The following is a 24,536-nucleotide window of genomic DNA, read 5'->3' as shown; positions in this document are numbered from 1 at the left end:
CACAACGATTATTTATATCACAATACATTACTGTCCCCAACACAGGACACAAAAAGAATACGGATCATGATCACCCAGAAACAATTCCTTTGAACAATTTATGATGCACAACAATGGACCGATATATGAAGGTTCAATGAATAAATTTTGAAGATTTATTTTGTCTCATGCTTCGATTTACACACCAAAAATTCAAAGTTACAATTTTTTTTATCGATAATTTGTGGCTTCAACAAATGAAGTAATTTTTAAAGAGACAAAAATGAGGAAAGCACAGTTAACCCACGAAGGACGACCTTTCCACATAATGGATGCATTAATTGCCATCAACTTGCGAGCGTCTATATTGCGGATGCATTTTTTTCATCCTTTCTCCATCATACGTATGACTTTAGCTCTGCCTTCTATTAACGTCACAGGCTACTTTAACCAATCAGTGATCGTTTACAAAGCAAAGTTGCCAGAAATCTTATACTTTGAGGCTATAGGAGTGAGCTAAGCATGCGCCGTTGGAGATGGGGGTAGGTGCAGTTTGGCTTATCGATCGAGATTTTGTTATATGTTGGCGGGATAAAAGATATTGATAAAAGATATTGATTATCTTTATGATTCAGAAACAAGTGCTGATGATTTGGACAGCAATAGTGAGCACGATAATGATGATTATATTACTAATAGCGATGTTTATGACGACGATCTTGACATTGAAACTGTTGCTTCATCCTCTAGCAGAAGTGCTACTAGCACAAAAGACATCACTCACATGAACAATAAAGATTAATTCTAGATTTAGTTCTAAATGCTTATATTAACTATCAGCAAAATACTGATAGGCCATCCAAGAGATAATTATGAACGCGGTAATATTTTTGTAAATCCGCATTACCAAATGGTGAGAAAGTGTCACTTGATGTGTTGATATATAATTTTTTTTTTACGACGCTATTACTGGATAGAATATTCTGGTTTTTATAGGACTTTTTCAAAATTACATTCTTTACGAAATTAGCACTGTTATAACAAATAAGAATAATAAGTTTTGTAATAATCCAGCTTCTAAGTGAATTTGATTTTTTTGCAACTGTGATTTCTAAAGACATTTTTTTTATATCCAAAGTAATTAACAATATATTAAACAATAAATGCCCTATTAATAAAACTCATCTTCTTGCAGTTTCAATGATACCAAATACTTATATATTAGAGTGAAAAATAATATATTTAGTTTTTTTTCTATAAATATCAATAAACCGTCGTCGTCCTTTGGCGGCGCCGCCCGTCGTCCTTCGTGTGTTAATGTTTTAATAATTGCATAAATTTTACAGCCACAATATAAAACTGAATGGAAAAAACAGTTTTTGTTATGAACAAAGAATCTTGCTTGTATTTCAATCATTGTACAATAGTAAACAATAATTGTAATTTTGTTATAAAGTTAAGTAGAGTAACAATGATATATTTTCACAATATATCCTCATTTGCTCTGGAAAAAAGATTAAGGATAAATATAGCAAATTATGAACAAGCTGTAGCTGAAGTAAAAAAAAAAAAAAAAAAACAATGTTCATAGCTCCCAAACTGTTTGGAATCTGGGAAAACTTTTAAAACCGGAGGATAAAATGATAAATAAAAAAGTGGTTTCTTTTTCATAACATGATCTTATGAAGTTCCCGACTTTACAGTAAGTGCAAGGTGGTGTATTGGATTTATGCAAAGTTAAACCAAATTGTACAAAAACTACCTAACAAATTGGAAGAAAAATTAGTAATTCATTAAGCTGCTATGCATCGCCAACATGTTTTAAACTCCGGTAAATGTTGATATGCCATTAAACTCTATACTGAATGAAATATGATAAAATATGATAAATTATAAAAGATAGCTTAAGCATTAATTGCTTCTTTTGGGAAATAAAAAATTATCCTTCATAAGATTACCTTAATCAGCTAATTTGAAAAAGCGTAAACAGTTGTGTCAAGGAACTTATAAACAAATACAATGGAAAAGATTAATTATTAGCTGTTTTTATTTTGTAATACAATACTAACATGTGAATATTACATGCATTATTATTGGGTACAGTGAACTGAAACACTGTATCAAGAAATAAAAACACCAAAAAATAATATTTTCCATCGTTTTCATTTATAAGTTTCTGGACATGACCATCTATACTTTTTGAATCAGCTAATTAAGGCAAACTTCTGAAGGTTCTTTTTCATTTCCCAAATTAAATAATTAATGCTTAAAGAATCATTTTGTCCTATTATGGTGAAAGTTTTATTCAAAAAATTCCTTTCTCTCATTTTATTTACTATCAAATTTTAAGGCATATCAAAGTTTCATTTTTGACTTCCCATGGATTTCACACCCCAACTGATCATGGTTGCTTTTCATCTTTTTCTTTATTTACAATACAGTACTGTAATTGGCTGTGTTTGGAATGTAATTATTTTATTTTGTGAAGTTACGAATCATTTAGATCATTAATTTGTAACTTTGGGAGTTATTAATATGTTATTTTCATAAGTAAAATAAATTTTTGAATATACTTACCCGATGATCATGTAGCTGTCAACTCCGTTGCCCGACAGAAATCTACGGTCGGGATACGCCAGCGATCGCTATCCAGGTGGGGGTGTACTCAACAGCGCCATCTGTGGTCAGGTACTAAAGTACTTCTTGTCAACAAGAACTCAATTTTCTCCTCGGTCCACTGGTTCTCTATGGGGAGGAAGGGCGGGTTCTTTAATTCATGATCATCGGGTAAGTATATTCAAAAATTTATTTTACTAATGAAAATAACATTTTTCAATATTAATCTTACCCGATGATCATGTAGCTGATTCACACCCAGGGTGGTGGGTGGAGACCAGCATACATGTTAACAAAGAAGCTAAGTATCCCGTATTTCATTTTATTAGTTATTCAAAATAACAAACATAAAATAAATAAGTACCTGGTAAGGAAGTCGACTTGAACCATTACTCTGCCTTTATTAAGTACGTCTTCCTTACTGAGCGTAGCGGTCCTCTTAGGATGCTGAACGACTCTTAGGTGCTGAAGTATAAAGGGCTGCAACCCATACTAAAGGACCTCATCACAACCTCTAACCTAGGCGCTTCTCAAGAAAGAATTGACCACCCGCCAAATCAACCAGGATGCGGAAGGCTTCTTAGCCGACCGTACAACCCAAAAACAACAATAAAAAGTATTCAAGAGAAAGGTTAAAAAGGTTATGGGATTATGGGAATGTAGTGGCTGAGCCCTCACCTACTACTGCACTCGCTGCTACGAATGGTCCCAGGGTGTAGCAGTTCTCGTAAAGAGACTGGACATCTTTGAGATAGAATGATGCGAACACTGACTTGCTTCTCCAATAGGTTGCATCCATAACACTCTGCAGAGAACGGTTCTGTTTGAAGGCCACTGAAGTAGCCACAGCTCTCACTTCATGTGTCCTTACCTTCAGCAAAGCAAGGTCTTCTTCCTTCAGATGAGAATGTGCTTCTCTAATCAGAAGCCTGATGTAGTAAGAAACTGCGTTCTTAGACATTGGTAGCGAAGGCTTCTTGATAGCACACCATAAGGCTTCTGATTGTCCTCGTAAAGGTTTTGACCTTTTTAGATAGTACCTAAGAGCTCTAACTGGGCAAAGTACTCTCTCCAGTTCGTTCCCCACCAAGTTGGACAGGCTTGGGATCTCGAACGACTTAGGCCAAGGACGTGAAGGAAGCTCGTTTTTAGCCAAAAAACCGAGCTGTAAGGAACATGTAGCCGTTTCAGATGTGAAACCTATGTTCCTGCTGAAGGCGTGGATCTCACTTACTCTTTTAGCTGTTGCTAAGCACACGAGGAAAAGAGTTTTTAATGTGAGGTCCTTAAAAGAGGCTGATTGGAGCGGTTCAAATCTTGATGACATAAGGAACCTTAGGACCACGTCTAGATTCCAGCCTGGAGTGGACAACCGACGTTCCTTTGAGGTCTCAAAAGACCTAAGGAGGTCCTGTAGATCTTTGTTGGAGGAAAGATCCAAGCCTCTGTGGCGGAAAACCGCTGCCAACATACTTCTGTAACCCTTGATCGTAGGAGCTGATAGGGATCTTACGTTCCTTAGATGTAACAGGAAGTCAGCAATCTGGGTTACAGTGGTACTGGTTGAGGAAACTGCATTGGCCTTGCACCAGCTTCGGAAGACTTCCCATTTAGACTGATAGACTCTGAGAGTGGATGTCCTCCTTGCTCTGGCAATCGCTCTGGCTGCCTCCTTCGAAAAGCCTCTAGCTCTTGAGAGTCTTTCGATAGTCTGAAGGCAGTCAGACGAAGAGCGTGGAGGTTTGGGTGTACCTTCTTTACGTGAGGTTGACGCAGAAGGTCCACTCTTAGAGGAAGAGTCCTGGGAACGTCGACCAGCCATTGCAGTACCTCTGTGAACCATTCTCTCGCGGGCCAGAGGGGAGCAACCAACGTCAGCCGTGTCCCTTTGTGAGAGGCGAACTTCTGAAGTACCCTGTTGACAATCTTGAACGGCGGGAATGCATACAGGTTGAGATGGGACCAATCCAGCAGAAAGGCATCCACGTGAACTGCTGCTGGGTCTAGAATCGGAGAACAATACAACGGGAGCCTCTTGGTCATCGAGGTAGCGAACAGATCTATGGTTGGCTGACCCCACAGGGCCCAAAGTCTGCTGCAAACATTCTTGTGAAGGGTCCACTCTGTGGGGATGACCTGACCCTTCCGGCTGAGGCGATCTGCCATGACATTCATATCGCCCTGAATGAACCTCGTTACCAGCGTGAGCTTTCGATCTTTTGACCAAATGAGGAGGTCCCTTGCGATCTCGAACAACTTCCTCGAATGAGTCCCTCCCTGCTTGGAGATGTAAGCCAAGGCTGTGGTGTTGTCGGAGTTCACCTCCACCACCTTGTTTAGCTGGAGGGACTTGAAGTTTATCAAGGCCAGATGAACCGCCAACAACTCCTTGCAATTGATGTGAAGTGTCCTTTGCTCCTGATTCCATGTTCCCGAGCATTCCTGTCCGTCCAATGTCGCACCCCAGCCCGAGTCTGATGCGTCCGAGAAGAGACGGTGGTCGGGGGTCTGAACAGCCAAAGGTAGACCTTCCTTGAGAAGAATGCTGTTCTTCCACCACGTTAGAGTAGACCTCATCTCTTCGGAAACAGGAACTGAGACCGTCTCTAGCGTCATGTCCTTTATCCAGTGAGCAGCTAGATGATACTGAAGGGGGCGGAGGTGGAGTCTCCCTAACTCGATGAACAGGGCCAGCGATGAAAGTGTCCCTGTTAGACTCATCCACTGCCTGACTGAGCATCGGTTCCTTCTCAGCATGCTCTGGATGCACTCTAGGGCTTGGTTGATCCTTGGGGCCGACGGAAAAGCCCGAAAAGCTCGACTCTGAATCTCCATACCCAGGTAAACAATGGTCTGGGATGGGACGAGCTGGGACTTCTCTAAATTGACCAGGAGGCCCAGTTCCTTGGTCAGATCCATAGTCCATCTGAGATTCTCCAGACAGCGACGACTTGTGGGAGCTCTTAAAAGCCAGTCGTCTAAATAGAGGGAGGCTCTGATGTCTGCTAAGTGAAGGAATTTCGCAATATTCCTCATCAGTCTCGTAAACACAAGAGGTGCCGTGCTTAGGCCAAAGCACAGGGCTTGGAACTGGTACACAACCTTTCCAAAGACGAATCTTAGGAAAGGTTGGGAGTCTGGATGGATGGGGACGTGAAAGTATGCGTCTTTCAGGTCTAACGAGACCATCCAGTCCTCCTGCCTGACCGCTGCTAGGACCGACTTCGTCGTCTCCATCGTGAACGTCTGCTTGGTGACATAAGCATTGAGAGCACTGACGTCCAGCACCGGTCTCCAACCTCCTGTCTTCTTGGCTACCAGGAAGAGACGGTTGTAAAAGCCCGGGGATTGATGATCCCGGACCATGACCACTGCTTCCTTTTGTAGCAAGAGCGACACCTCTTGTTGCAACGCTAGCCTCTTGTCCTTCTCCTTGTAGTTGGGAGAGAGGTTGATGGGAGATGTAGCTAGAGGGGGATTGCGGCAGAACGGAATTCTGTATCCCTCCCTCAGCCACTTCACAGACTGAGCGTCTGCACCTCTGCTCTCCCAAGCTTGCCAGAAGGTCTTGAGTCTGGCTCCTACTGCTGTCTGGAGAGGAAGGCAGTCAAAACTTGCCTTTTGCGGACTTGGAACCCTTCTTGGACTTGCCACGGTGACTGTCTGCACGGGTACCTCCTCTGCTGGAGGTTCTGCCACGAAAGGGCGGGATGAACCTAGAAGCAGGTGTATCAACTGCTGTAGGGCGGAAGGGTCTAGACACGGAAGGTAAGGTTTTAGCCTTACGTGCAGAAGAAGCCATAAGGTCATGAGTATCCTTCTGGATAAGTGAGGCAGCCATCTCCTTAATCAGCTCCTCCGGAAACAGACACTTGGAGAGAGGAGCAAACAGCAACTCTGACTTCTGGCAAGGAATGATACCAGCAGATAAGAAGGAGCAAAGATGTTCTCTCTTCTTGAGGACTCCTGATACATATGAAGCCGCAAGTTCACCAGACCCATCCCGAATTGCCTTGTCCATGCTAGACATGATCAGCATGGCCGAGTCCTTATCTGAAGGGGAAGTCTTCCTGCTTAAGGCTCCCAAACACCAATCGAGGAAGTTGAATATCTCGAAGGCACGAAAGACTCCCTTCAACATATGATCTAGATCGGAAAAGGACCAGCAGATCTTCGAACGTCTCATAGCCAACCTGCGGGGAGAGTCAACCAGACTTGAGAAGTCGGCCTGGGCAGAGGCAGGAACCCCCAAGCCAGGTTCCTCTCCCGTGGCATACCAGACGCTCGACTTAGAAGCCAGCTTGGGAGGAGGAAACACAAAAGAGGTCCTTCCCAGTTGCTTCTTGGAATGCAACCAGTCCCCCATAACCCTCAAAGCTCTCCTAGATGATCTGGCGAGAACAAGCTTGGTGAAGGCAGGCGCAGCAGACTGCATGCCCAGAGCAAACTCGGAGGGAGGAGAACGAGGGGTTGCAGACACAAAATGTTCAGGATACAAGTCCCTGAACAAAGCAAGGACTTTGCGAAAGTCTAAGGAGGGTGGCGAAGACTTGTGTCCTTCAACATCAGAGTGAGGTTCATCCAGATGAGCAGCTTCATCATCCGATATATCATCATCCGAAAGTTGAGTTGTGAGTGGCAAAGGCAGAGCAGCAAGCTGAACGGCTGAATCCTGCAGAACGGGTGCATGCGTACCTGCGGATCCAACATCATGCCTCTGCTGGACAGTCTGCGAGCTGGCAACAACAAAAGCAGAGGGCTGGTGTGTGGGAGGGTCTGCGGTGGGCTGAGGAGCATGCGGTAAGGTATGCAGAGCATGCTGTAAGGTATGCGGCTCATGCTGCATGGTATGCGGAGCATGCTGTAAGGTCTGCAGAGCATGCTGTAAGGTCTGCAGAGCATGCTGCATGGGCTGAGGAGAATGCCGCATAGTGCTGGAACCCGGCAACTCCTGATGCGGCAGCTCACGCATGTTAGCAGATGGTGCAGCAAGAACATGCGTCTGGCAGGGAGGACTGCGCATCGGTGGAGGAGCTCTCACAGGTGGGGTGTGGGAGCAGGCAGCCGCAGTATCTGCTGAGCGCACAACCTCTGCGGGTTGTAGGTTAACAGGAGAGGTGTTAACCTTCTCGGCATGATACTCCTGCATGAATGCCGCAAGCTGAGACTGCATAGTCTGCAGCATGGACCACTTAGGGTCTACTGTGGTTGGAGCAACAACAGACGGAGCAGAGGCATGTTGAGGGACCACTCTACCTCTCTTGGGAGGTGTGCAGTCATCAGATGACTGTGGCGAGTCCGAACTGACCCAGTGGCTACACCTGGGCCGTTGGACTAGCTCGGAAGGGACCTTACGTTTGAGCGGTCGTGAGACCTTGGTCCACCGTTTCCTCCTGGAAACCTCTTCCACAGACGAGGAATGTAAGGGCTCATTCGTCTGTAAGTGGATGGGACGATCCTTAGCAGATACGTCCGCAACCACTGAGGATACATCCGTGCGCCGATCAAGGCCTGCCGAACCCTTTGGTCCTTCGACATTGCTTCTCCCCTGGGCTTGGGAGCTTGCAAGAGGTCCCGGACTGGGAGGACGACTGGCACGCACAGATGTACCCTCATGCGCAACACTGACACTGAAACTATGCACATCACTAGCACTAACACTTCCCACTGCACTCTTCGCTTTCAGCTCTCTGACATCTGCCAAGAGCTGATTGCGGTCACTAACCAACGACTCCACCTTCTCACCGAGAGCCTGAATGGCACGCAACATATCAGCCATTACAGGCTGAGCACTCGTAGCAGGTTCGGGAGTCACCACCACAGGGGAAGGAAAAGGTTGAGGGGCATGGGGAGAGGAAAAATCCACAGAGCGAGAAGAACTCCTCCTATCTCTCTCCTTCTCTAACCTACGTGCATATCTGAGGAATTCATTAAAATCGAATTCCGAAAGCCCAGCACATTCCCCACATCGATCTTCCAATTGACAGGATTTACCCCTACAATTGGAACATACGGTGTGAGGATCTATAGAGGCCTTCGGAAGACGCCTAGTACAAGTCCTAACACTACACTGCCTGTATTTAGGAACTTGGGAATGGTCAGACATCTTGAATTTAGAGGTAGTCAAGGGGGAATTCCAAAATTAAGCAAAGATCGTTAACCAATGAATCAAATTAATTCCAAAAGCTTGCTAAGCTAAGGATAAAGCTTCCTGAACAGCGAAGGCTAAACTTTAGAGCAAATACATCACCAAATCGTGAACAAAAGACTCCAAAATCAACAGCGTATCCAAGTAGGTCTTGCCGGCGCCACGACAGAGGAAAAATTGAGTTCTTGTTGACAAGAAGTACTTTAGTACCTGACCACAGATGGCGCTGTTGAGTACACCCCCACCTGGATAGCGATCGCTGGCGTATCCCGACCGTAGATTTCTGTCGGGCAACGGAGTTGACAGCTACATGATCATCGGGTAAGATTAATATTGAAAATTTAGCATTACCATAGAGTAAAATATATTTTTATTGTATTTGTTTGAATTATAAAATTAGTAGACTATGTTTCCATTCTGTTGTTTTGTTTGCATTTTCAGACAAACTAACCCCCTTTTCTTAATACTGCAGTGACATTTTTTTTAAAGGAGCCACAACTGTATTGAAAATATCACTGTGGTATTTTAAAAGTTAATTTTGCTACTCAAAGAAACAAAGTATACTTTCTAAACTGTCATTATCTGGTTATTATTACCTTACTTAACCCTTTTACACCCAATGGACGTACTGGTACGTTTCACAAAACTCATCCCTTTACCCCCATGGACATACTGGTACGTCCTTGCAAAAAACGGCTAATTAAATTTTTTTTTTTTTTTTGCATATTTTTCATAACTTTTCTGAGAAACTTCAGGCATTTTCCAAAAGAATGAGACCAACCTGACCTCTCTATGACAAAAATTAAGGCTGTTAGAGCAATTTAAAAATATATATATTGCTAAATGTGCTTGAAAAAGAAAACGCCTGGGGGTCAAGGGTTGGAAAGTTCCAAATAGCTTGGGGGTAAAAGGGTTAATATTAATAAAACAAAATTTGTTTAGGTACTCTATGTATTTCATTACTGTATATAAAAACTTGCATTGGAAAATAGGTGAATTTTGGTGAGCTCATAGGAACGCATCTTAATACAGTATTTATAATGAAAGTCAATGGGAAAATGCACTTTGATGAATGAATTTTTGCTTAACAAATATTTCTTCAGGAATGGAACTCATTCGTATAAAAGGGCATTGGTGTAGTTGCTAAAAATAATCCAGAGAGAAGCATCTTTAAATTAACTATAAAACCTAAAAATTTGGAGAATGGGCCTGTGTTAGACTGACGTAACACAGACACTGAAAAGACCTAGGTTCTGTGGCATGTCCCAGCTTCTTTTCTTGCCATTAAATGCTAGACTATTCCATTACTATAAAATTGAGCTCCCAAAGAAAAGCAATATGAACATCAGAGGAGGCTGATAGAAATAATTACCAAAATAGAACTGATGACACACATGACATATAAGGTACTGCAAACTTCCTCTCTCCTAACCATGTCATTGGTAACAATGGACTGTTATTAAAGACTTGTTCAATAACTAAAACAAAAATGATGATATACTGTATAAAAAACCACAAAAAATGATAATGATATCAATGACCTCAAGAGCAATAACAACAGCTGGAAAGGATATCCTTTCTTATAGTGTATGATTTAAATTACAAATAAAGCCGTATTTGCGGAATTGAATTCATATTAAAGCTTCTTTTAACAACTCCATTTTCCATATAAGAAATGTAACAATGTTTGCATGGTGTTTATATCATTTATGCAAAGGTATGAGAATACACATTTACAAGAAAAGTTTTTAAAAAGAAAATATACTGTAGAAGAATTTCTTCACAAATAGGAAATGGCTAATTTTGAAAAACATTTCGCTGTTAAGAATACCTAATAGATTATGAAATCCTTCACCATGAGGCAGTGGATCCCCCTCATTAGCTGCATACAAGATTAGTCACCATAGGCTATACATACACACTTGCTTTAAGATAACATTAATTTCCATGCCTACATTTTCATGTTTATTTATTTTACTGCTGATTAACAAAATTAATTTCTCAATAGCTTGCTTTAAAATCTACTGAATTTCAGTCTAAACAATAGAAAAAAATCTTTCAATTGAGGCATTTTCAGATAACTACAGTATGAAGATAATTTTGAGTGATTTTTTTTAATAAAGGTTTTGGGATGGAATTCAACCAAACAGAGCTTTCAACAATTTGGATGATATTGCGGGTGGGAGTCAGAGGAGGGACACAGCTATGCCGCACTTTGAAGAATGCTTCTTGTGTGATTTGATCACATATGCCAACATAAAAATACACTAAAATAGCCCTTACATAATCATGAATAAAGACTAGAATTGCAAGTGTCTCTATTGATGGTGGGGTGAGATGTGAGAATAGCTGTCTCTAAGCTGGGGGCAGTCAAGGGGGTTAGAGTAATATCTCACGAAGGAAATGTCACCATTACCTAAGGTAATGTGATGTGGTGTGATTATGAATGGTAACAAAAAATCCCCAAACTAGCACTTACATAATCAGGAATAAAGGTTAGAATCCCAAAGTCTTCATTGGTTGGCTGAAGAAAAGAGGAGGGGCTAAAATCAAGGAGGGGAGGAGCTTTTTTACTCTTTGGCAGAATATACAAATGATTTTAACTTCCAAATAGATTATATTTGCAAATGGTGTATCTGGTACGTCAAAAGTGTATTGTTCAGGGGATGTCATCGTGGTGAAGGGGTTAATCTTATAGTAGACAAAAAATAAAAAGAGATCGATCCTCCTTATGAAGAATGAAGTAAGCAAGTACTTGGTCATCACCTCACCAAAGGCCAATATGATTATTAGTTCTAGTAGCCTAAGTGGCGATACCCTGGCAATTACATCCCTTTATCCATGATGTGTTACTCAATGGAATTTCATGATGTTCAAGACTGAGCCATCTAAGAAACTGCTTTTAGTGATAAATACACTTTCCTTTAATATCACACTAGAGGCATTCATACAGACCAAAAGGATTAGTAAACCTTCCATACATGAAACTGAAATTCGCAACAATGACACTATGACCCTGGACCATACCTAGTGTTAGACACCTCGGATTCTTGACCTCATAACACAGCAACCCTCTCAAAAGGCTATTAACGTTAAGCTAAAAGACTCTTGAACATTAAAGTCCATTTACAGGCTCACATGAGAATGATGTTAGCCAATTCGCACCGAACACCTGAGTAATCATCACAATAACAGAATCCAAAACCTTGTTAGCAGCCACATCATAAATACGACTACAAAAATCATCAAAATTCCTAATAGCAAGAACTTTTACTGAAATCATTTTAGTTAGTATTGTGAAATGTTCATGTTACAACTAAATATTTCCCATTTTTCATAAAATGAATTATAAATTTTCATAGGAAAAATGGAAAATCTCTGAATATGCATATTCATAACCTTTCATAAATTATATGAATACTTTCTACAACAATCATTATGAGATATATCCTAGAAAACAAATTGTTTTGAGAAAAAAAGCTATACATACATAGCACACTGACCTGAGTTTTCCTTCAAAAGGTCCATCTTTGGTAATGTTAGTAACGTAAATGGCTCCATCACTTCCCCCGTAGTGTGGATCATCACGACCCCCTGCAACAGTAAACCCAACATCCCGTTCTGAAACTATAGCCTGAAAATAAATATTCAAAGTTAGATTTTCATCATTCTAAAAATTAGCTGTAGAAATATATTTCTATCAACCTCCCTTGACATTCATATTGGTTACTATTCAAACGTTTGGTTCGTCAACATTTAAGACCAAAATTTAATTTTTAAAAAAATTCTTTTTTCTTTCCTAGCAATAGTAAAGTAGTGAAACACTCTACCAGATAACAACAGACTGCCAAGGGTTCTTTGTGTTTTAGTTTTTCTGTTGCATCTTGGGTAATGCCATAGCCTCTGTACCAAAGTATTCCACTGTCATGGGGGTAGATTTCTCTTGTTTGAGGGTACATCCGAGCACACCAGTCAATCTTATTTCTCTTCCTTTAGTTTTAAAGATTTAACCATTTATATATGAGAAGTATATTGTAATGTTACTATTCTTAACTTATTAAGCATCACCCACATAACAATATGTTCACCACGATCCTCTCGGTACAGCCTTCAATGAGATATTACGTTCATGACTTTAACTGCCTATTTCAAGTCACCATTCCTGTGATGATACTTTCACTCATATAATAAGTATAAGAACACCAATAGGCAACACTCTCAGGATATGTAAGCTGTTAATGGAAACTTATATGCTGTTTGGCAATTTTTTTCTCCTGGTAGTTTGACATTAGATAACTTTTCCTTACAGTTTGCTTCGGGCATTTACGCAGGGAAGGTAATTTGTAGCTGCTTTCACAATGAGCGGCCTATAGAGGAAGTTTATTTCTTTAGATGAAATAAATGAAATTCTAGATGAGGAATCTGAAAATTATAACCTGTTTGATGATGAGAGCTCTAATTCCGAATCCTCTAGTGATGAAGATGTTGAAGAAACAAACTTTTCTTTCAATGCCGAGAGTGAAGAGGACTTCTCATTGCCGACTAACTGCACAACCAGATGGAGAAAGAGATATCCCTTTGCTTTTGTTGCTGATCTTGGCATGAAATTTACAGTTGAGGATTAAGAGAATCCATTAGAATATTGTGAAAGTACTTAGGTGATGAAATTATTGATTACTTAGTAAAAGAAAAACAGATTTGCAAATCAATTTTTAGATGAGACTAGAAAATTTGTCACCACAATCACAAGTGTATATATATATATATATATATATATATATATATATATATATATATATATATATATATACACAGTAGAGTCCCAAATTATGCGAGAATTTGGTCGGTCAGTGACCCCACAAAAATTGAAAATCGCATCTTTCGAAACATAACCGCATAAACGGGGAATAGCACAATTCGAGCACATAATTCAGGACCATAATTTATTTATATATATATATATATATATATATATATATATATATATATGTATATATATATATGTATATATATATATATATGTATATATATATATATATATATATATATATATATATATATATGCATATATATGCATATATATATATATATATATGCATATATATATATATATATATACATATATATATATATATATATGTATATATATATATGTGTGTATATATATATATATATGTGTGTATATATAATGTATATATAATATATATATATATATATATTTGGGCTCAACCATGTCATCCTGATGACAGGTTCCTGAAGGCAGCTTTCTGAGGGATATTTAGCTAGTGATACTCCCAGGGAATTAACCATAGGTCTCCAGAATTCTAACTCCTGGCGAGGGTATCCTTAATATATCTCTAAGGATATTGCATAATATCAGGGGACATATTTTTTGATACGACACATAGCAATCTTCACCCGGAACAGATTTTACTCTGAGGGGGAAGAGTGGCGAACGAAGGGGAGCCGTTATCAAGGTACTCAGTGGACCCCCTCACTGTACTACTCTGGCGCATTATTCCTTTGAACGTAGCATTTAAGCACGGTGCTCTCCCACGTTTCTCTTGGTGTTGTTACTGTTTTCAAAGAATATTATCATGCAATCTCCAGCATCTTCATCTTCTGGAAAGTTCAGTATTTAATCTTTCCTGTGTATAATTTTATAGCTCCCTTCTCTCAGTTAAATTAACATAATTTAGGTGTGTTAAGCGGAGCACTGCCATCTCCGGAGGCGGCCATTTTGAGACCGCTGTCGCACCCCATAAATGCAATTATTTAGTTAGTAGTGCGATGTTCCCGGTATTTAGCTATAAAGAATTTTCTAGCTAGTTAGGCAAAATTATACTAGTGAAGATCGCATATACACGTATAATATTTCCTCTTCCAAAATATAACGTTTCTTTCGTATACGATACGCCCTCGGTGGTATCACTCAAAGCCGTGGTCCCCACTCAAGTTAGGCTAGCCTAACCCCTTTAGTATACGTTAGTAACGTTAATCCCATTTTTTAAGCTCTAGTATCGTTTCTATTAATTCGGTCGGGGATATATTTATATCCCCTAGAATTATTGGTATAATTCGATACGCTTCTCTTTTAGAGAAAAGAGGATAAACCATTCTTAACCCCTGAATGCCGCCATCCCAGGCGGCAACCCTATCTTCCATCATCGCCAACGAGTAGTTAACTACGGCTTGACATGGATAGTGATTTACCTTCGATCTTCTTTGCCGACGAGTATCCCGGCTTTGAAGTATGACAGTAACTCAGGGTGTAGTGTCTTGTAGCCGACAATGTCATTGACAAAGGAATCGTTATTCCTATGCCGGCTATGACGTTGCCGGCAAAGGAAGCTAGGCTTCCCTAGTCTACAACCGAAAGTGGGCGGCATAATTGCCGCCACCTTTCTCCCTTGTAGACTAGAAGACATGTCTGATAGCTGGCAATGTCACCGACAGGGGAATTCTTGTTCCTCTGCCTCCCATGACGGCGTCGATACAGGAAGCTATGCTTCCTTTGATTTACAGCCGAAAGTAGGTGGCATACTTGCCACCACCTTCCTCCCCTGTAAACTATAAGACCCTTTTCCCTACCCCTTCTGTCCTTTAGTGCCAGCCTAGCTGTCACAAATTTCCTTTGGCCAGTATTCTACAATCATCCACACTTCCCGGTCTGACTGTGTTATCGGCCGGGTTCCTACAAGCGGCGGTTAGGTTACCACCTCGACCAACTCCCTAACGGAAGCAAAAGCTCCGGGAAAGGGTGAGCTGGCCCTGATGGCTGCCGGTGGGAAACCCATTACTGTATACTGTTGAGAATTCCTGAGTCTTCTCTTGGACTACCATCCACAAACCTTGCACCCGGCAGTGCAGCCGGCAACAGAATTTGTGGCTGGATGGAAGCTAGAATCAAATGCATTCCTCCCATTCCATTAGAACTCTCATTCTGGGAAGGAGGCTGTAGAAGGCAGTAGCCCCCTATACTTCCAATTATTGTACTAAACTATAATAATAAAAAATCCTCCTTCCCATTCTTTCTCTCTCCCTATCAGTTAAGTGCCGCCAGGCACTAGCCTAACCCTGGTAGTACACCAGTAAAATTACAGTATATGACAATACAGTAGCCAGTATTCCTGCAGTATAACAATACAGCAGTTAGAAAACTACAGTATATAATGATACAGTAGTATAAATCTTTCCAACATACTCTGTGTTTCCTTTCACAGTCTATTGTTGAGACCGAATAAAGTGTTGAGGTGAAGTATTCCTTCAACATCCTGATAAATCCTAGATCATCGGGACTCTGATTATTACCGTTCAGTATTAATATTCTACAGGTGGAGGAGTTAGTGTAAATATTCACTGACTCCGATTCTACGTACGGGAGTTATTCCATTCAGTATTTTCCCTAATAGGGAAATTAAAAATATCAATATTGACGGAGGTCACAGCAATTGCCTGGAGAGGAAACACAGGTATGTGTCTTTCCTACTTCTTTTCTAGCTTATTATCCTAAGCTATTAAAAATAATAGTAAGCAATACTATTGTTAAGCATGTGTATTTATATCAATGATATAAATACCCATACACTCATTTCACCCTTTCTTTCCTTACAGGAGGAACCAAAGGTGAAGTGTGCAGTCGTGTTCTGCAACCACAAGAGTAAGGACTTTTGTGGGCATACGATGTGCAGGTCTCATGCCCCCTGCTCCATAGTAAACCCTGAGGTATTGGGACCCGAAGGGTTGTGCCATCTGCTCGGCTCTGATGACCGAGGGATTTGGTGAAGATATCCCTGAGACTACAGAGTCAAGGGATACAGCAAGAGAAACTATTCGGAGGTGGGTACGAGGGTTCCAGAGGAACTCTACGGGACCTTACCTACCTAATGAAGCTATGAGGTGCCTTCTGTTCCCTAAGGCCCAATCCGACGCGGTTGTGCCCCAGGTACAGGTCAAGCCTCCCTTCATCCAACTGACGGTGGATGCTGACATCAACAAGGGCCTCGAAGGCATGGACATCCATCAGGAATGGATGTCCGAGGTGTCTACCGACACCGAAAAGGACCTTCTACAAGAAGACCCTGAAGAAAAGGTGGTTCATCCACCTACGGAGGAAGAAGGATCCGTGTCAACGGTAACTGAAGACCTTCAGTTTTCCGTGACGGCATACCAACCTGTGCCGTCAACCTCTTCAGCCCCAACTCCCCATCCTGATCCGCTGATAGCCAGGAGCGAAGCGCTCCTAGAGTCAATTCAACAAATGATGGCAGTATTTCGCAAGGAACAACGGGAGATTAAGCAAGATCTCAAAGAGACGAAGGAGGAGGTAAGAGAAGTGAAATGCCCGGGCATTCTCAGGGGCTTTCCTAAGCCTCTCAAGGTCTCTGACTGACCTCAATGCTCCGAAACCAACCCCTGGAGGTACACGAAGCATATGCCCATGATGGATGGGAAGCTTTACATCTGCAAGAAGTTGGGGGTCAAACCCCTTGAAGATCTCCAATTCTGGCTTAACCTGTCTGCATACCCAGATTGTTACGTGAGACTGCGGGATAAGCCAGCATCTCGTGAGGAGACAGAACCGAAAGAAGTCATTGCCTTCGAGCATGACAAGGCACAGGCTCTCCTGTCCAAGACCCTAAAAGGAGCCGGTTACACCAACTCCAAAGTTTCAGCTTTGAGCAAGAGGCATCCTACCTTCATTGCTCCTTCCTCCAAAGCTTTCCCCTTTTCGGTGAAAGCTCTTGACTGTGTGATAAAAGCAGTCGATGCGGGCAAACCATGCCCAGCTCTAGAGGAATGCAGACCATTATCTCTAGCCATGCCTACCTGCAAGAAGGAGTGGAATGAGGTTCATCTAAGCTTCTCCGTCTCTAAACTCGATCCGGATATAGCAGGTCAGCAGTTCAATGAGAACCTTCCAAAACTGCCAGAGCATCTCTTGAGAAGGGAACAGGAGACAAAAGAGAGACTAGCCACTTCTTTGTCTCTTCAGAACTGCATGGAAATGTGCGCAGGCCTTTCCAATACCCCAGATATGTACATGGTCTTAGCCAAGACTCACATGGGTACCCTTGTTAGGGATCTGTATGCCTTCGTCAGGACCAGGAGGGCCTGTAGAGAGCATGAGTTTGTCGCAGCAACGGTCAAACATGAACACAGGAAGCTTCATGTATCTGAGGCAAGGACCTCTTCCCAAAAGATGTGGTTCAGGAGGTCATTGCCAAAGCTGCCACAGAGAATAGGAACCTTCTCCAAAAGTGGGGCATGTCTTCCAAAAGGAAATCATCCTCAGACGGTGGTCCCCAACCTAAAAACAGGAAGACAAAGAAACCACGCAGGCCTGCACAACCTCCAACTATGACCACAATGCCCCAAATGGTGGCTAAGTCGTAAACCACCTTTTAGATGGTGCCCCAGCAGCTAGTAGCTCAATCGCCTGTGTTTAATCCAGGCTTCGAGAGGCACACAACTACCTTTCGCCCCAAAGGTAAAGGCTCAAAAAGAAGCTCCTCAAGAAACCCCTCAAGGGGTAGAGAAGGACGTGGGCATGGAAGTAAATACTCATGAACATCTCAGCAATGAGATGCTCCAGGTAAGAGGGAGACTCTTTCACTTTCAGGATCATTGGACCTTCGATCCCTGGGCCTACAGCCTAATCAAGAACGTACTCGGTTGAAAATGGAACAAAATTCTACCCCCTTTTCCTCAATTCTTCCAACACTCCACCCCCTTATTGGAAGAATATACCTCAGAACTCTTGAACAAAATGGTAATAAGGAAAATGAAGTCCATCAAATTACAGGGAAGGCTGTTTTGTGTTCCCAAGAAGGACTCGGACAAACTCAGTCATTCTAGACTTGTCTCCACTCAACAAGTTCATTGAGAACAACAAGTTCCGGATGCTTACCTTACAACACATAAGGAACCTTCTACCAGAAGGGGTGTACACAGTCTCAATAGACCTGGCAGATGCTTACTGGCACCTACCAGTCAGCCGCCCCCTCCCCTACCTAGGATTCAGGCTACAGAAGACGAAATATGCCTTCACGGCCATGCCCTTTGGGCTAAACATAGCCCCAAGGATATTCACGAAACTTGCGGATACAATCATCCAACAACTACACTTAGAAGGAATTCAGGTAGTAGCATACCTGGATGATTGGCTGGTGTGGGCAGCATCCATGAGAGCCTGTCTACAAGCAGCCACAAAGGTGATCCAGTTCCTAGAACACCTAGGCTTCAAGATCAACCGCACGAAGTCTCGCCTTTCTCCAGCTCAGGAGTTTCAATGGTTAGGAATCCATTGGAACTTGCAGTCACACCATCTCTCCATTCCACCGAAGAAGAGAGAGAGATAGCGGGATCTGTCAAGAGACTACAAAAACTCAAGAAGATTTCAAGACGCCAACAGGAAAGAGTACTGGGTTCTCTCCAGTTCGCAGCAGTGACAGACCCCGTGCTAAAAGCACAATTATAGGATGCGTCAGGAATCTGGAGAAGATACGCATCAAACGCTCGAAGAGATCAACAAAGGTTGACACCGACCCGATTGCGAACGCTTCTAAGGCCATGGTCAACAGTCAAGAGCCTAACAAGAACAATTCCCTTACAACCACCTCAACCATCAGTGGTAATTCACACAGATGCCTCGCTGGAAGGATGGGGAGGCCATTCCCAACAAAGGAAAGTGCAGGGGAATTGGTCGCAACAGTTCAAAACTTTCCACATCAACATCTTGGAAGCTATGGCAGTCTTCCTACCGTTGAAGAAACTAGCCCCTAGCAGATCAGTCCACATCAGACTGATCTTGGACAGTGAGGTGATAGTGAAATGTCTAAACCGACAAAGCTCGAGATCAGCAAACATCAATCACGTGATGCTAGCCATCTTCCGCCTGGCAAGGAAGAAGATATGGCACTTATCAGCAGTTCACTTGCAAGGGTTCTGCAATGTGACAGCGGATGCTCTATCCAGGCGCAAGCCGATAGAGACAGAATGGTCCCTAGATGCAGACTCATTCTCCTTCATCTTGGAAAAAGTCTCAGAACTGCAGATCGACCTCTTCGCAACGAGCAACATTAAGAAACTACCTCGATATGTAGCCCCTAACGAGGACCCTCAGGCAGAAGCAAGACGCCATGTCTCTCGATTGGAACAGATGGAATCAAATCTATCTGTTCCCACCAACCAATCTCCTCCTGAAGGTCCTCAACAAGCTAAGATCCTTTAGGGGAACAGCAGCAGTAGTGGCCCCCAAATGGCCCAGAAGCAATTGGTTCCCTCTAGTTCTAGAATTGAAACTGAAGCTGTTCCCTCTACCGAACCCAGTTATATCCCAATTGGTTCAGAAGTTGACTGTCTACGCTTCATACTTGAGACTCAATAACCTACATCTCATGATTTTCTCGCCTTAGAAGCCAAGAAAAGGTTTGGGATCTCAAAAGACAACATCCACTTTATAGAAGAATACAAGTCAAAGTCAACTAGAAAACAATATGAATCGTCTTGGAAGAAGTCGGTTTCCTTTATGAAGATAAAGAAATCGACAGAAATTTCAATAGATTTCTGCCTCTCCTTCTTCACTACCTACATGAACAAGGCCTGGCTTCCACCACAATAACTGCGTGTAAGTCAGCTTTGACTTGACCTCTTCTTTATGCCTTTCAGGTGGACCTTTCAAGTTAAATCTTCAATAAGATACCAAAAGCATGCACTAGACTCAAACCAGCAACCCCTGCAAAGCCCATATGATGGACATAGGACAAAGTCTTGCACTATACTTCGAACATGAACAACAAGGATTGCACCCTAAAGGATCTATCATAGAAAGTGATATTCCTGTTCGCTATAGCCTCAGGAGCTAGAGTTAGTGAAATAGTGGCCTTATCTAGAAATGAAGGCCATATTCAGTTCACAGAAGAGGGAGAACTGAAGATGTTTCCTGATCCTACTTTTCTCACCCAAAACGAGCTGCCCACCAAAAGGCGGGGTCCTTGGAGAATCTGCCCTCTTAAGGAAGATGTCTCTCTATGTCCAGTAGAGTGTCTTAAGGTCTATCTTCGAAGAATTTTAGACTTCAAGCAGGGACAGCTCTTCCGAAGCGAAACCTCAGGATCAAACCTATCCCTAAAACAACTGAGGGCACAACTCGCCTACTTTATTCGCAGGTCACGATCCAAGAAAAGTTGCTTCTTCATTGAACTTTTTTCAACACATGGACTTTGATAGGCTCCACTCATACACGGGTTGGAAATCACCCAGAGTCTTCAATAAACATTATGCGAAGCAAGTCTACGAGATAAAACACTTTGTGGTGGCGGCAGGTAGTGTCATAAAACCTGTCGTCTAGTGCTGCTGCGATGAACAGTGGACTGTTTTGGGACTCAACAGTGTATTGGGTGAACAGGTGTTAGCACCTTCAAGTGTAATACCTTTTAGTAAAAAATCACTAGAGTGATTTACAGACTGTTCTATATAGATGCAGAATCTAACCAACATCACCAGTGCCGTGTGAACATTTGTACACAGTGTTGAAGCATAACCAACATCTAAGTGAAACCAAAAAAATTAATTTCACAATATTGAGTGGCATTTAACAAATGAATTAATATATGTATATAAGATCTTCCCTTACAAATTAAAAATACATATACACCAAGATGTTCAAATATGATGGCTAGATTCCTTCTCCTAATACATTAGCATATTTTGTTTTTGTTTTGACTATGAAAATAAGAACTAAAAAAATGTATCTGCGTCTTCTTTATCCTCAGAAGTAAGAATAAAGTTGTCCAGAGCCTTTTATTTTCCTTAAAATAAAAATCTTGTTAGTAGAATTTCTAAAGAACAACCAGGTAATCTCGAAGAAGTTTCCCTCTTGTTCCTACAGAAATGCAAACTTTGAATCCTTATAGTCGAAGTCGACAATTTCCCTGCAAGGGGCAGGAAGCCCTAAGTTAGTTCCAAACACAATGGATACGACAAATAACGGTAATGTCATATATATAAAGGTCTAGGAGACCATATAAGGAACTCATCCAAAGTAAAAGCACTTATACAAACTCACAGATATAGTACTTTCAAGTTAATGCTCTGGTAAGCTTCCATCAGGACGACATAGCTGAGCCCAAAAAACGGATTTTGAGCAAAGCGAAAAATCTATTTTTGGGTGATATGGCCATGTCGTCCTGATGGACCCACCCTTCTTTCAAAAAGAAAAACCACAACTATGTAATGAAAGACCCCACCCGAAACAACTCTATCTGCGGCTATTCCTGCTTAAATGCAACAAGGAATAATGCGCCGTAGTAGTACAGGGAGGGGGTCCACCGGGTACCTTGATAATGGCTCCCCTTCGTTCGCCACTCTTCCCCCTCAAAGAGTAAAATCTATTCGGGGAGAAGATTGCTATGTGTCATATCAAAAAATAGGTCAACTGATATTATGCGATATCCTTAAAGATATATTAAGGATATTCGTGCCAGGAGTTAGAATTTTGGAGACCTATGGATAATTCTCTGGGAGTATCACTGTAGCTAAATATCCCTCAGAAAGCTGCCTTAAGGAACCTTCCATCAGGACGACATGGCCATATCACCCAAAAATAGATTTTTCGCTTTGCTCAAAATCTGTTTATATATATATATATATATATATATATACTATATATATATATATATATACTATATATATATATATATATACATACACACACACAGTGGACTCCCGGGTTACGGCGTCCCCAGCTTACAATTTTTTCCTGTTACGATGTGAAATGCAAAGTTTTTTCGTCCCCTTGTTACGGCATTTTCCCGGCCTTACGGCATGAAATTCCAAAATTCAAACTTGGCGGTCGGTGTGCGTATGATTGTGCAAGTCACTCGCCTCACACCACGCTCATATGCCACTATATAGGTCACTGCATATGTCACTAAGATACTGGTCTGCTATTGGTCGACGTCACTAAGGGCTGATATGCTAATGGCCGAAATCCCTTCCACAATGCCTGAGAGAGATGCTGCCTCTCTCTCTCTCTTTGTTAATTGCATGCTCAGTTCAGAATCTTGAGTGTGTTTCGTAAAGATTTTATCTCGTGTGAGTGCTTGCGATATCGTATTTTTTTTGCATTTTAGTGCTTAATTCAAAATTTAATTCGTTAGCCATGGGTCCCAAGATAGTTAGTGATGTTAAAGGGAGAAGTAAGAAGATGATTACTATGGAAACGACGCTGGAGATAATCAAGAAATACGAAGAAGGCATGCGCATCGTTACCCTCGCTAGTGCATATGGCCGTAACTAGTCAACAATTGGTACAATTATCCAGAACAAGGAAGCCATTAAAGCAAGTAAGTCTTCTAAGGGCATGACTTTCCTTGCCAGTAGAAGGACTTCAATCAATGACGAGATGGAGAGATTCCTTCTACTATGGATTAAAGAGAAGGAAATCACTGGTGATACACTCAAGCAATCGGTAATTTTGCACAAAGCGAGCGCCATCTTCGCCGATCTCATGGAAGCCCAGAGAGACAGCGGAGACGAAGGAACGTCGCAGCAAGCCCCCACAGAGTTCAAGGCTTCTCATGGGTCGTTTCATCGCTTGAGGAGGAGGACTGGTATTCACTCAGTCGTCAGGCATGGAGAGGTGGTCAGTTCTGACAAGAAAGCAGCAGACGAATTCCTCAAGAAGTTTGAGGAATTAATTTCCAGAGAAGACTACATTCCTCAGCAAGTCTTTAACTGTGATGAAACTGGCCTTTTCTGGAAGAGAATGGCCTTTTGTACATACTATATAAAGAATTTCTTAATAATTTTCAAAGAAATATGAAGATTTAACTGAATTAAAATTCAAAATACAGAGAGAGAGAGAGAGAGAGAGAGAGAGAGAGAGAGAGAGAGAGAGAGAGAGAGAGAGAGAGAGAGATTCCTTTTATAACTAATAATAAGGTCTATAAATGGCCTGTATGGAAAATGTGATATCCTATAACATATTGGCGCTATTGTAATACTCATTATGAGGAGATTTTGAATGTCAAGAAAATTACATAAATCAGTTATTCATACTATTTGTGCGCATAATTGTAATACGGCAGTGTGACCTTGAGATCAGCTGATGCCAACTGAAAGTAAATAATAAGTATTTGTTGATAATTGATATGATCAAGAAATTGAAAAATAAAATATAAACGTGCTTTAATAAACCCCAATTAAATGCAATAATGTCTAATGAAATATGAAGGCTCAATATTGAACTAAAAATTGAATACTGTATGAAGCTTTAAAAATGAACTACCCGTACGCGATTGCAAGAGCGAGCGCACACACACCCCCGCAGAAAGAGCTACAATGATTTTGCATTATACCTAATGATAAGACGAACTGTATGGAAACTGATTTCCTGTAACATATTATCGCTGATGTAATATTCACCATGAAGATATTTCTAATAAGTTAAGAAATATAAAAAAAAATGCCACACGTATGCACACCATATTTTGATACGGTAGGTAGCAGCACTTTCACATCAGCTGATCATAACCAAAGGTAAACAAAATTTTAAGTACTTCTCGATAGGTAAAATGCTTCCAAAATTGAAAAATAGAATACAAAAATGCATTAATAGAGCATATGATATCCTATGAAACAAGAAATGGAATCATGGTAGACAGTAACAAAATATTAATAAAATATGACCGAGATGATTGCCGAATCATAACGCATCATAATAAATCTACGGAAGCTTCACATTTTTAGTTCGATATATGTCGAAATCGACTTACGACACATATCTCGG

General features: G+C 41.4%; 1 protein-coding gene across 7 annotated transcripts in view; it reads right to left on the bottom strand.

Annotated features, from left to right (window-relative positions):
- Positions 1-24,536, bottom strand: part of Dlg5 (Discs large 5) — an 847,504-nt gene that overhangs the window by 168,060 nt on the left and 654,908 nt on the right. For all 7 annotated transcript variants that reach the window (XR_011044295.1, XM_068372367.1, XM_068372363.1 and 4 more), the window contains one exon: positions 12,247-12,377. Coding sequence is in view for 6 of the 7 variants with exons in the window: in XM_068372367.1 (XP_068228468.1) it covers positions 12,247-12,377 (131 nt within the window). In the remaining variant the exon portion in view is untranslated. The remainder of the gene's footprint in view (positions 1-12,246; positions 12,378-24,536) is intronic.

Source organism: Palaemon carinicauda, chromosome 4, assembly GCF_036898095.1.
Source record: "Palaemon carinicauda isolate YSFRI2023 chromosome 4, ASM3689809v2, whole genome shotgun sequence".
Taxonomy (NCBI): domain Eukaryota; kingdom Metazoa; phylum Arthropoda; class Malacostraca; order Decapoda; family Palaemonidae; genus Palaemon; species Palaemon carinicauda.
The sequence above is the reverse complement of the archived record's forward strand: the minus strand, read 5'-3'. Positions and strand labels throughout refer to the sequence as shown.